General features: G+C 35.7%; 1 protein-coding gene across 4 annotated transcripts in view; it reads right to left on the reverse strand.

Moving 5' to 3' along the window:
- Window positions 1-419: 419 nt before the first annotated feature.
- The window catches only part of TTC13 (tetratricopeptide repeat domain 13), a 42,267-nt gene continuing 27,915 nt past the window's right edge, over window positions 420-14,771 (reverse strand). For 3 of the 4 annotated variants that reach the window (XM_037391507.1, XM_037391504.1, XM_037391508.1), the window contains 8 exons: window positions 12,847-12,930; window positions 11,279-11,363; window positions 8,846-8,955; window positions 7,333-7,468; window positions 6,547-6,626; window positions 5,314-5,392; window positions 3,301-3,380; window positions 420-570 (listed from right to left, as the gene is read on the reverse strand). In XM_037391507.1, coding sequence (XP_037247404.1) covers window positions 447-570; window positions 3,301-3,380; window positions 5,314-5,392; window positions 6,547-6,626; window positions 7,333-7,468; window positions 8,846-8,955; window positions 11,279-11,363; window positions 12,847-12,930 — 778 coding nt within the window. In that variant the 3' untranslated portion in view covers window positions 420-446. The remainder of the gene's footprint in view (window positions 571-3,300; window positions 3,381-5,313; window positions 5,393-6,546; window positions 6,627-7,332; window positions 7,469-8,845; window positions 8,956-11,278; window positions 11,364-12,846; window positions 12,931-14,771) is intronic. The other variant, XM_037391505.1, reaches the window with a different exon arrangement.

The following is a 14,771-nucleotide window of genomic DNA, read 5'->3' on the forward strand; positions in this document are numbered from 1 at the left end:
CTCACACATGTACAGTTCATGAAGTTTCCCATGCAGAAGACAGGCTTGGAAAAAAAAAAAAACCCAAACCCAAAACACCCCACAAATAGGAAGTAGTCTAATGGTATTCCCAATGCAGATTAAAAAAAAATAAAAAGAGAAAAGTAAATAAATTTTCACCTGCACTATGTTCAGACCATAACTGTGATCAAGTTTCTTAGTGCTCTTCAGTGTGGCCCCTGAACAACTGTATTTCCTGTTAAGAGTATGTTTCAATACAAGAAATCAGCTGTTCTGTTTCCTTTTTTCCTTTTTACCATTATTGGTCACAGACAGACTCTTTTATTCTAGTGATAACTAGTCAAGTAAGTTTACTCTATTAAAAACCAAAACAAAACCGTTCTGATCATATTTCCCCTTCAAAATAATTTACGAAGCAGTACCTCTTGGCCTTTTATTTGTATAAATCATACAACAACTATAGTTTTTTTTAAACAATGAGACGAGTCTGTATTTAGTACTTCAATCATCGTTCTCAGGGTTGGAAATGTCTCCGATACTGATGGCAGGCTCTTGTAAGAAGGTGAAATACTGAAAGAGAAGGTAAAAAAAAAAGTTACTTATCTTTTTCTGAGCTTTATGATTTACCTGGAAGTTAACACATTAGCTTATACTTCTCTTCATCCTCTTCTCCAACAAATCTGGGACCTGAAGTCAAGAATCTGTTGCCCACAACCAGCTCCTGCTCCTCTGACTCCTCACTCGCTATACAGAACAAAGATAATGACTACATAAAAGAGCCTTTGGAAGTGGCAGAAGTTAAAGCAAAATTTTATTGCTTTAAGTCTTCAAGTTTTACTTGCCTTACCCGCTATTATTCTTCTAACACAGACAAATTAGCCACTCAGGTTGATTACCTTCATAATATTACTTCAAGTCCTTTGTGCTGTAGTTCTACAGATATTTTTCTCAGCATCATGCAAAGCCAACTTCAGCAATTTTCGCGACTCTCATTCTTGCCCATTATACATCTCTCATTTGAGACAGCAATACTATTGGTGGGACTATGCTACAAATGGTCTCAGTTAGAAATAAATTTTGGTTTTAACAAGCTTATTTAAACACAAATCACTTCCCTGATCTGGTTTGCTATGGATTCCCATAAATTTCAACAGTACAACTGAGAGGGTCAGAAACGCATCAGTAGGGTTCAAATGGCTTAAGCTGACTTTGCTCTCAAGAGAGCAGTTCCCCTTTGGTAAAGTTATGTCTTAAGGAAAAAAAAAGAAGGAAAAAAAAAAAAGAAAAAAAAGAGACACATGAACAGAGGACTAAGAAAGAAACTGAATATATAAATTGGGAGATTTACAGTAAAAAATTGTGGGAACCATAAATATTTTGTATTTCCAAGACAACCAAGTCACAACATTGGCGCAGACTACTTTTAATAAAAACCACAACTTGCTACACTGTAGGTTAAAAATCTTATTCCTTAATAAATTAATTTGACTGCATTTACATGTAGATTTTTAGCCTAAGCCCAACAAAGGTGCCCATGAGTCTTCTTAATAGCCATCTTCATTCAGGAAGGATTTTATATCTATTGAAACTTACCAGGGTGAGAACCACCGACAGGGAAGTTAAGCAAGGCTAAGCAGTATGAGATATTCGGCACTAACAGCAGCTGCAGAGTTCCTCAGGCTCTCAGAATAACTCGGGTTGGACCAGACCTCAGGAAGTCTGTGATCCAACATCTTGCTCAAAGCAAGGTCAACTGCCAAGTCAGACCAGGGTGTCAGGGTTTTATCCTGTCAGGTCTTGAAAATCTCCAGGGATGAAAAATGCACAGCCTTTCCAGGCAGCCTGCCCTGCTGCTTGACTACCCTCTGGGTGAAAAGATTATGTTCAGTCTGAACCTCCTTTCAGCTCATGCATGTTGCCTTTTGTCCTCCCACCAAGCACTGCCCAGCTCCATTTTTAATACTCGCAGGTACTGTGAAGCTGCTGTTAGGTCAAGCCTTTTCTTCAAGCTGAACAAGCCCAATTAACTCCTGATAAGGCACGTGGCTCCAGCCTCGACTATCTTGGTGGCTCCCTACTGAATTTGCTCCATTTTATCATAGTCTTTACGCAGCTGCCCCAAACTGGATACAGTATTCTACGTGTCGTCTGAAGGGCTGAAGCACGCCCTAAATCTGATTATCCAAACCCGCTTTTACCCATCTAGCTGTCCATTCATCCAGACCATAATGTGCTATCTTGGTATGAGAGTATTGTGGGTGTCCCTCCTGAAGTAACTAAGCAACGTCCATTGCTCTCTTATCCCAAATGAGTCATTTTATCACAGAAAGCGATCATATTGGGTCTCACAACATTTAGTAAACCCATATTGACTGTCCCAGTCCCTTCATATACCCTGAAATGCTTTCCGAGAGGACCCACTTGATGACTTTCCTAGGGACCAAAGCAAGGCTGACCAGCCTATAGGTTTTTTTTCCCTGGGTTGTCCTTCTGGCTTTCTGAAGACGGATACCAGATTTCCTGTCTTGCAGTCACCAGGATGTCCCCGGATGTGCACCACCTTTCACAGATTACAGGTGGCCTTGCAGAGGATTCGGCCAGATCTCTCAGCACCTTCAAGTGTTTTGACCCCAAACTAAAGGATACTGAAACTGATTTTTTCTGGCCTGATTTTTAGATTTTGTATGGGGAATAACTGCTAAGGGACAAATGAAATGCACCAGATTTGCAACATTGACAAGGAATCAGTATGTTCAGTATTCAAAAATCAATTAATATGAAAAACAAAGTTTTAAAGCATTGTACAAAATTATACTAAGTAACATAATTCTGTTATATCGTAACTGCCATCTGCTTTGAAAATACTTATTCTCCAAATTAAAATAGCACTAGAGGATAAGTAAGTGACTTTTGATATATAGTTTGAAGAGATCCATGAGAATGGGAAAAAGTTAAAATTTTCCCTCATTCAATCACCAAATTTACTAATGATAAAAAAAGTAACAACAAAAAGGCAAATCTGGACCGCCAGACAAAGAAAGTATTAACCCAATAGTTTATCAGAGGATAACACTCACATTACTGAATATCTAGTCTACTAACCACTCCGTTAGACTAGAATATATTACTCTGTGTGTAAACTCAATCTTTTCTTATCAATTCCTAAACTGTTAAAAAATTCACTGAATCATTTAATAAACTTGTAATTTCCAAGTACCTTTTTTAGTATAAGTTTACATTTTACATATAAAGTCTTTCATATTTTATTTTCCCATCCCCCACCTGAACAGAAAGACTTACCTTTTTAGATTCATCCAGCTCCTTGCTATCTTGCTAAAAGCTTCAGACCCTGGTGCTGTCATTGCTTCAAAATCAACCAGCTGAAAACGCAACAAAATAAAGGTCTTAAGTTCTCTCATTTCAGGAAGTTAATCCTCAAATATTCTTAACATATAAATTAAACTTTCAAAATATAACCTTCCTTTTGTGAGAAAATCCAGGGTTTTTTTTTTCTTTTTTAACAAGGTGTTTATATTAATGAGTTAGTGCCAGAAAATATTGACTGTCTTCAACCTTTTATGACAATGTTCAAATAAAAGGGGGATATTTCTCATTTCTACATACGGAATTCTGCAAAATACTGTATCACATGAGTGGTAGATTTATATTGAACTTTCCAGGCATTCTGTATTACTTCTTTCCACAGTGGGTTTTCAGACAAGTTTGACTACATATAGCCAAGAAATGTGTGCAACTTCGTATCTACAGCTGAAAATAAGTTTTCAGCAAAACAATGTTTTTCAGTTTTTCAGTTAAAAACCTTAGTTCACTAGTCCTGAAACATTTAGGCTGACACATTTGTAGCTCAGTGAACTTTGCCTGAATGCAAGGAGGGGTTCTGAGAGCATGCTACCTACATTCTTGTAAGACAGGAGTAAGCTTACTAACTAGTCTGTGCCCAGACTACTTTGTCCCTCATCACCAGTTTGAGAGTCAGCATGCATGCCAGGCACTAAAAGTCTCTGTGTGTTTGCACACTCCACCACAACCAACACCAGAAGCTACACTGGCCATGGCTACCGACTAACCTGCCAGGCCATTACAGGACTCTTGACTACTGGGCATCTTTGTCTTCAGAGCAGTCAGATAATACATGCTGTCATAAGCTTGGGACCAGACAGAAATACCCTTCTAAGAAATCTGGCAAGAAAAACAATTTCCCAGTTTCATTCAACTGGGGAAAACTATTTCTTCCAGCTGGTGAAAACTGTTCTAAAAAAAAAAAAAAAAAAAAAAAAGTTTTGTTCCAATTCAGGCACTCTGTTTCAGAAAAAAACCCTCAAATGTAAAAATGTTCACAAAGCTGCCTGTAGTCAGAAATCCTGCGTTTTAATAATGCTGAAACTCTGCTTGCCTGCATAAAATCAGACAAAATGTACTACCCTAGTAAGTCCTAAGAAGACCCATGAGAAAACCCACCTAAGTCTTTTACCTTAGCTTGAACTCCCACAGAATGGTGAAGATACCAGCTTAACGGCATCTTGTTCTTAAAAGCTACTAGCTCATTGTCCTGAAAGGACAAACTTCGTTGTTTTCAGAAATTTCTAGAACAAAGGGAAAGCTGCTCTTTCTTCAGTTATCCACACAGGGTATTTTCTTCAACAACTTCGATCTCACTGGAATTTCACTGATTCTTTGACGATATGTTAAACAGACAGAGGTGCTCTCACTCCTTTCATACGGAAAAGGTAACAGCTAATCAGACCAATAGTTGAATACCCTTATTGAGCAAGGTGGTATAATATTCAGATGTAGTCACTCAAAACTAGGACTTATTTTAAATTTAGCAGAATACAGAGGGGAAGGAAAAATCAAGAAGAGTTGCTAATACATTTCTATTTACCAAGCCCTAAATGCTCTGAAGGACATTGACAGCAAAGAGAGAAAATTTCTGCTGTGTGCCAGAAGAGTCATTAATTCTACCCAAGTATTCTCAGAACCCTTCTCAAAGTGGAAGAAAGCAGCTCGGCACACTAGAAATGCTTTGGTTACAAATATGTAATTACTGTGGGACACAAACTGCTACAATTTGACTAACCAGAATTATCCCACATACTATATCTAAATCTCACTTACTGTCATAACATCAATGAAATTTTCAAACCTCTCTCTGGCTGCAAGACACCATAGTATGCAGCTAATCCATCTCCAGTTAACAACTGTGGAACTTCTGTTCATTCTTGCAGCTCCTTCCTCACGTTTACAAGTGCTACCTCCTCCATCAAGGCTGAACCAGTGTATTTTGATACTTGCCTTTCCTTTAGGGATTTTTCCTGATACTTCCTTCCCACTTGCCATTAGTGCTCCCATGATCACTGAATAAGCTATCACACTAAAAAAAAAAACATCAAAACCAAAGCAGTACAGTAAAAGTTTTTCCACAGTGCCATTTTAGACTACAAAACAAATACAGTACTGTTTCATAGAAGGCTAGTAAAAATTACTGTGCTAGTTACTATTTTAGAAATTTAAACAAGCATGAAACACTTAAAAAGTGAAATCACTGTTACTTTGCAACACCACTGGAATGAAGTTATGATCCTATGGAGTTTAACTACTGAAAAGCATTGTTTCTACAGTAGTCAGAACCATAATTTCAGACTTAGGAGTTCTTAAGACTCCATAGAGCTAAAAACCAAAGCAAACTCCTGTTCCCAATGAGCTTAGCTGTATCCCAGAGAAGCCGATGAACTCTACTGCAACAGAGCTAGAGGCGCTGTAAAGCTATTCAGTTATTTAACTTTTTCTTTATTTAACTTAAATTTCTAAAAATTGTGAAACTCAAGACAGAATTTCTGTTAATTTTTACATTCTGTAAGATAAAGGCAAAATCTGATTATAAAAAAGTCTCAGGATTTCTTTAAATTTTGTTTTCTACTGAACTATGTTTAATAATAAGATCAAAGATCTTAAGTGCTTTGTGGAACAGGGATTCATAATAGTCTTAGATGTAGCCAGGTTTGAATTAAACTAGAATTTCAGTTAAGGATATCTGTGATATGCGGGGCTATTCTAGGGTTTCATCTGGTGACCCTAACAGTTGCAAAAAATTACCAAAATCATTTTATTAAAATATACTAAAATATAAGTTATCTCAAAGTAAACTTTATCTTAAATATATGTTTCAGTAAAGCTTCTTGAGTGAGATTACAGTGGTGTAACATAATACGGATTAGGAGCCAAATCACTGCAATTTTAAAATGACACTCTTCAATCTGTGAGCTGAAGTCTATAAACACAGACTACTCAAGATTTTCAATATACATGCAGCTCCAAATAGTTATCATCAGCAACTACAAACTAGCTTTTAAAACAGTACTAAGTCAGTACCCATCATCACAGCACCACAAGATGAGCGACTGTGCAGGACAAACAGCTCAACCCAGAGCTTTTTTAATATTAAAAAAATATCCTAAGATACTCCAACAAATTGACATTTTACAGCATGCATCCAAGATAACAGACATGATCAAGACAATCACTAACCTAGATCCTCTCGAAAGTGGCATTAAATTATAGAAGTAATAAACTAATGACAGGATCAAATTGCAAACAGCATCTACTTCCTAAAAGGAAAAAAAATAATTAAATAGCCAGGTAATACACTACGAAGAAACACATATAGGAAAGTGTTACGGTACTGTGATAATTTTTTTTAAAGAACCATTTCAAATGTGAAAAAAGTCAACTTGAGAAGATGAAGTCTGATTAATAGAAGTTTAAGCAAATTATTTTGTTACATCTTTAAAATGTAGGTGAAACAGTTCACCCACACTGTGTTAAAGGGTGAAGAACGGAAAGCACAAGCTCAAATGCAGTCAGATTCTCATTGCAATACAGATCAACAATGTGTTGATCAAAACCTTCACAATTCTAGTGCTTCTCATGAATTCTTGTTACTTCTGATCTTATATGTAGCCACCATGAGCCAAATCCTAAGCAATACTTTATAAGGATGATGAAACAGTGAATATAGACCCATGAGAAAAATAAAGAAAATAAGAGGAGAGAGAAAAAAATAAGAATACACTGCAATATTGAGACCTTGTCTGCACTCTCCCTGTAACTGCAGCAAAGCACAGCAAATCTTAAAAGTAACAGGATTATGGCAACTTCCTATGGTATTTGTCATAAACGTGTTTAAGTAAACAGTCAGTTTTATTACTTAATATCTCTGTCAAAAAATATGAACCAGTGACTGTTATACGGAAGGTATAAAAACATAATAGAATTTTATCAAGGAATCCATAATTTCTATTAAAACAGCCTTACCCCCAGCTCTGCAGACAGAATTAGAATTTTTCCTTTAGCTGTTAGATCCTTATATAGCGCATCTATTTCTGCATGATACAGCTGTGTTCTCTCTTCTGTTGTCTGGGTTTCTACTGAAAATAGTATGTTCCCCACTCTATGAAGTGGGTGAAACAAAAAATGAGGTAAGACATTGCTGAACAGAACTCGATGCATAACCTAATATGCAGGGTAAGTTACAGAGGTACAGATGTTAAATACCACATCATAACCTTTTTCCTATCATTTTTCCTTAAGCAGGAGATTATGCGCATTGCCCCCCTTTTAATAAAAAAGAAACACCTAAAAAAACCTCATTGAATTAAAAACATTGTCATGTTGTAAGTTTGTCTGAAAGAATACATAAACATTGCTGTTTAATCACAGATGAAGTATTTCTACTGAAGAATACCTGACAAGCATTAGTGTTTCACTTAAAGCATAGTAAAAAATTAAGAAATATGGAATTTTAAAAGATTTTCATGGGCTTGAGATTTTTGTACTGAGTGTAAAGTGTAGTTTTGTTAACTTTTAGACTACCAAAATTGAACTGTTTTGGTATAAAAGCATAGCTACAAATTATGGATCAAAACAGACTGGCTGATACAGAACAAATTTTGTGCAGAACAAAATTAGACTGTCTTACCAAGACCAAAATATTTTCCCCAAAATGGTGAGGCCATATATTTAATGCCTTTTCACTGTATATAGCCATATGACTTAGAATGTAAGATTGAAAACCAAGAGATATGTTAACATTTTAGAAGAGAAGTTTGGCTTCCATGCCACTCATTGGAAGCACACAAGTTTTGGGAAGAATTCCAATGCATAGACTTTTAAATCCCGTAAGTCCAAGTTTTTAGTTAGTAGTAGGACAGCACTTCAGAGCTTCAGATTAATGCTCATTCTTCAGGAAGACAAGGAGCCAGTATCCATAAAGTGAGAAATTTACTACCACACCCAAAGAGTGGCCCAAAGCCTGCTGTTTATATCCTCATACATTCGGGTACTATCTAAATTGATATTTGCAGATAGGTCTGCAAACATTTCAAAAAATAAACATTAAAAAAGGCTAACAATACAAATAGAAGGAAGTCTCTTCCATTCTTAGATCACATAAATTTCCATTCCATTTAGGATTTTTTCAGTCATCAGAGCAGATAAGAGTCTCACAACAAGAAATGTATTTTGATATGGATAAAGACAGAGATTTTCCCACTTCAGGCACTTAATCATATAAGCTGAGTAACAAGGTCTCTCCTCACTTTTGTGCTATATATTAGAGAATCATCTCAACTGGGCCTACTCCATCAACATTATCCATATTCCCTCTTTGTTAGGGAATGCAACAAAAATCAGAAGTTCTCAAATGAACCAGTTTTTCAGTTATTTACAAAACCCACTTTATGCAAGTAGAAATGGCATTTGAGAAGATTAGCTGCTAATACTTCATCATTAATTAATGTACTTGAACACCTGAAAATAGCAAACGTACTTATCTCCTGTTATTGTGATTGTGAAGCCATCATATTCTTTCCCTTGATCCTTAAGGCTGGGGACTTTTGTGTTCACAGTAAACCCATCTCTTGTTTTACTGTTAAACTGCTTTCAAAAGAAAAAAAGGTAACATTAGTGTGAACAGAGACAGACTGCCTGCCTAGCTATTGTTTTGAAACACCTAAAAATACATGGAGCAAAAATGAAAATGGGCAAAATGAGGGAAAAGAACAAAATGTTACTGTCAACTATATTATTTCATTTATTCTTTATTTCATACTGAAAAGAAATCAGATATTGAAGGAGGCATATTGACATTCAACTTTATAACCATATAGGGAATATAAAGTGGCATTGTTTATGAAAAGCAATTGTACATTTGAGCTGTACAGATTTCTTCCCAAACTGCATGTTGATAGCAACCTTTTGGTGTAACAATGTAAATGCAAAAGCAGGGATTAGAGAGCCTGTTTTATGTTTACACTAAGCAGCCACATTAGTCTAAGTATGGATTCCAGAATAGAGCTCACAGCAACGATTTCTTGACTGTGATCCAGTTTCAGTTAAAGTTCATCATCATCAGAAGGAAAAATATCGCAAAGTTTAAGAATTTTACAAAGCTACATTATCTAAGTGTACTACTGTAGCCAAAGAGTTGTATAAGCCAGGTATTGAAGTAAAGCCAAGAGCCCAGCTTTTGATATTCAACATTCACCAGCTACACCAATAGCCAAACTACATCAGTATTAGCAGACTTTCATTTTATTACAGGCACTATTAATGACTATTATGCAATAGGATTGAATGAATTACTCAGGCTACTATTTATTTTAAGAGAGAACTTGTGATCCAGGATGTTTTCTTCAAAGAGAACCTGCATTTATTTTAAAGAAACAAATTTAAAAGCCTCTAACGAAAGACAGCATTCCACTTTGATACAATTTGGAATGGGATGCAGGAGATTCAAACCAGAGGAAAACTTAGAGGTTATGACAACTAGGAAGAATATTTGCTGCTAATTGAGACATTTATTTTGAAGTGTCATGTATAGTCCGCTGTTTATATATTTTCATCATCCTCTTGAAGTAACCTATATTTTTAACTCCACTAATAACATTTTTATGGTCTACAATTCCACAATAGCCATATTAGGTGACCTACAGGGACCTATTTGCACATTTGTCTGTCTGTAGAGAACACTTCATTGTCTATCCACTCCAACACCTACTACCTGTTCATCACAAGTTTTTGTTTAGCCTCAGTCAGCATCAACTTGGCTTTATCTTTCAAGGACAAGGACAATACAGGAATACAAAAAGGACCTCCAAAATTATGGTACGTCTTGGAAGACACTTATGTTAGTAATATATATTAAAAAATATATAGAAAAATTTAGTGCTTGAGCCACGTAGCTTCTGTAAAGGTATCTGTAGTGCACAAGTGAGCACTACTACTGCAAACAAATCCAAACCCAGTCTATCAGTAGTAGCAGCAATAAATCTCCAGAGAGCTCTGTTCTATGGCAATCTGTCAGCTTTGCTTAGATACAAAATTGCAACGTGGACACACCCGATAAGAAAGCAATGCCTTTGTCTTTATTTAGAACGACTTGCTTCCCATTTTTGTTGTAGTCTAAATAAAATCCTGTCCAATTCTTAAAAAAACAAGCAAACAAAAAAAACCCACAACAAACAAAACCCACTTTGTAACACTGTTTCCCCAAATGCAAACACTTACACACTGCTCATCCTAGATGAATTTGGGGAACTCAGGGGAGAGAGGCAAGAACTTTACTTAAACTTAGCTCAAGCCTTATGACTTAAGTTGAGATAAGAGTATAAATAACTTTGCACATCATATATCCAAGGTTTTTCTGAAGACCACCACCCAGCAGGTTTCCCCATTCCTGACATTCTTCCAAAGCACCAAAACAAACCAAGATTTCATTTCAGATTAGCTATTGTTCACTAAGGGCAATTATTTCCCCCTGCCAGCCCTACTATGTAGTGATCTGCACCAACAAAGCTAAGGTAAAAAGAGCTTCCATGTTCCTACTCTCCGACACACACCTTCAATTTTCTCCTTCGTACTGTACAGACATACCGCGAGCCCATTATGGTGGATCTGACCACAAACCCTCCCCGCTGATAAAGCTGGCTTCAAAGAATTACATTCAGTGTTCTGTTTTCCCATCATTTCTTTACCAATTCACAGCTAGGCAAAGCCTTGTCAATATACATCACATATATCAAAGGGAAAGTCATACCCTAACACATGCAGATTTGAAATAACACGAGTTATTTTAAAAAACCTAGTGTTTGCAGTTACTCATTTTAAACTTAAGCACAATGGTTATATTCTGAGGAACTGGGTAGCTCCCAGAATAAATTTTGTTATTTTCATCATATTTTAAAGTTTTTCTTTAATTTACCTTCATTATGGGAAGAAGATCTTCTACTTTATGTACCTTTTCCAAAGCTTCTCGAACCTCTAATAGTCCTTTTGGATTATTAGCACTGGAAAAAAATTAAATATGGAATCACAATGGTTGAACACATAGCATTTCTGGAAATCCATCTAGCTTTAACCTAATTAGCCATAGCAGAGTAAGTTATTGAAAGTTATTTAATTATTTCTTTTCTGAAAATTAGTTTCTTTGTACTTGGCCACATGCTGTCTTGCTCTTCAAAAAGTAATTTCCTCCTATTTTATGTCAGCTTTTTTTTTTTTTTGGCTTCAAACTTCAACTTCAGGTTTATTTTAGTCATTTGCTGTTGGCCACTGCAAAGCATTAAACTGTTTGCATGAGTGCATGTGAGCAAGGGGTTGCTGACGAGGAAAGACAGAAGATGACTAGTGTTAATGTTAGAAATAGTCTTCTCAAAATACATGCATCTGTGTAGCCTCAAAGGTATGTAAATACTATCAGATGCAGGCACAGATGGTCCATGAAGAAACCTATTGAACTAGTGCTGTAATACTTTTTTTTTAATTACTGTACACCTAGATTTTAAGAACAGAATTCTTTTCAAAAAAATCACAACACAAATTGCTCTGGCTTAAGATCAAATGCTGCTGGCTCACTCCAAACAAACTTTCTCCCAACAGAAGAGGACAGACTTCCCAGTTACTACAGAACTTACACATCTCAAGCAACTATCATAAATTTTCTAAAACTTAAATGTTTTCAACTGTTATAAGGATTTTTTGCACTTTCATTTTTTTTATATTTAAGTAGCATAATGAGATTGAAAAACAGAACTCAATATTTAATAAAAGTTACCAGGCCAAAGAAAAATTAGAGGGTTTAAACCTCAAAGTTTCTTAATTTTTAATGTTATCAGAACACTGTTGCCACAAATGATCCACAGGTGGGCAAGACATTTTACTCATAAAAATCTGATCACAGTTTGAAATAGAAGCCAACATCAATTTTCAGCTTGAGTCACATTCCTTCATTCAATATTCTACAACTGTCTTCTGTTCCTGGACAAAGTCTACCAACCCATCTACGTAACAGGTAGTAAAGATTCTCTGCTCCTTTAAAACTACTTGTCAAACACCAGTTTCAATTAAAATTACCTTCCATATATTCTTTTCTCTTTTCTCCTCACTCCTACTATTTAATAAATTAACCTCAATATTCACAGAAATTGTACTCCATTCTACCAGGAGGAAACAAAATCTTTAATAAAACGCATTTTTAGAAAGAATTGAGACACACTCATGCCAAAACTGTGGCTACAAATTCAACACTGTTAATAGTTTTTAGGTATACTGTAATTCACAATGTTTTTTCCTATTAGTTAGGTTTCTTTACATCGCAATAGACAAGATTTGCATTTCTAGTAGGAAATAAGACAATTATAGATACTAAGAAAACTAGAACTTACTAAAATAAAGAAAATAGCCCTCAGATTTTCTGAAATGAGTATTATGTAAATTTCAGATCAATATTATCAGGGGAGTGAAGCAGGGAGAAAAATATCAGTAATTTACCCATGATAAACAAGGATCCTATCTTTAATAAAATGAAGAATTTTCTCAAAATATTCCAGGTACCGCATGTTAATGACTTGTCCCCTACAAAGAAAAGGAAAGGTTTTTTTCAGGTCTTGTTTTTCAACCCAACATTCCAGGGCTAAGACACAAATATTACTTACTCATTAATATTTGAACGAGTTTTATTCACAGATGCTTTGTAAATTAAAGGAATGAACGAGAGGTTTGAAGTGATGAATTGCCCATCCCCCATTTTAATATAGCTTCTGCAGTGAACTTGCAAACGCTCAGTGCTGTTGTTCTCTGATAAACTACATTTCATACATATTTCCCCATTTTCAGTGTGCCCATGTCCAGTAAGTCTTATCTAAATTATAATTATCAATTTGTACAAAAATGTAATCTTTCTTAGTTATCTGCACTTGTAGATATTGCAGAACTAGGACAATTCTCAATCTGCACATTGGTTTACTTTGAGAACTGACACTCTTCAGTTTACCATTTTTTTGCCAATACATATGCCTATCTGTTCTGACAGTCTACATACATTTTTCTTTATTCACTTATGTCCCTCTATTAAAGCAATTTTCCTTTGACTCCTAACAATTACAAGTAGTAACTGTTAAACAAAAACATCAAAAAGGTGTTGTTTTTTTCCCTTGGATTACTATGGGAAAAAAAAATAGTAAAAACTTGAAACAGTAGAAACCTGCTAGGATTATAGCCACTCTGAGAGCAAAAATTACATACCATTATTGCTTTTGTAGGAGTCCTTCCTCTTCTCCCAGTCTACAAAACAAGATTTTATAAAGCAAATGTTATCGCTCTCTGACAAAGCAAAACCACTGTCAATCACAGGAAGGTGTGTACACCTAGCTTAATTCCACTCTGCATGATCTTTGCAGCTTAAGTCCCTGTCTAATGTCTCACTCTACAGTCTCACACTTCAGTAAGCCTAGTCTCAGAACAATGGCAGAATCAGTCTTTAAAAACTGAACAGAATTAGAACACATACACATATCTGCACATAGGAAAGGGAGGCAGGGAAAGCGGAAGGATGAAGACAAATGTATATACATAATTTGCCCTTGTTGTACGTCCCATCATTTTCCATCTGTTTTAAAAAAATATCTGTACAACAGGCAGAAGCGTGTCAGTATAAGAAACTGGATTTTCCTTTAGTGGCATCGTGGAAAATACATCAAAACGTGACCTAGCATTCTGTAAGGACATCCAGAAGCAGCAGTACCAAGAAAAGACTTTTGGTGGGTGGTCATAAGTGATTTGTGCTTATTCCCACTCTTTCTCCTTGTTTAATAAACACTACCACCAAGAATTCAAAAGTAGCAGTATTCCAGAGAGCATCTTCATTTTTTTACATAAGAATATTGAGTATATTATTAATGTTTAGCTGATCCCAAATCCTTGTTTTGCCTATGAAAATAACTTAAGCTTTCAAAAACATTTTCTCTACTTTAAATGAAACTTGGTAGCTTCGATCATTTAAGCCAGAAAGGAGATAAGCCAGAGTTGCACTTGTCTATAGACCCATGAAAAGTAGTGACAGACAATACACTTGCACCTTGAGAATATTAAGATCTGGAAGCCCACGAAACACTGCAAAGTGCAAGATGTTTCTAATACACCTTTAACAAGAGATCCCCAAACTGACTCAAAACAAGAAAAGGTTTTGTTTTCTGAGACTCTCCAAACACCTTGCCTCTCTGGAAAAGAATCTTTGATCCAGTAGTCACCAAATGCTAGTGTCTCCGTGCAAAGATTCATTTGACAGGAATCACTGAACAATAATGGACTTTAAATGCAAAGAATTCTGAGTAAAGAAAAAGGTTAACAGATATCTAATTCAAGTATTTTTGCACACAGAAATTACTGGTGTACAATTCAGATCAAACAAAACCTAG

The sequence above is a fragment of the Falco rusticolus genome, chromosome 6 (assembly GCF_015220075.1).
Source record: "Falco rusticolus isolate bFalRus1 chromosome 6, bFalRus1.pri, whole genome shotgun sequence".
Taxonomy (NCBI): domain Eukaryota; kingdom Metazoa; phylum Chordata; class Aves; order Falconiformes; family Falconidae; genus Falco; species Falco rusticolus.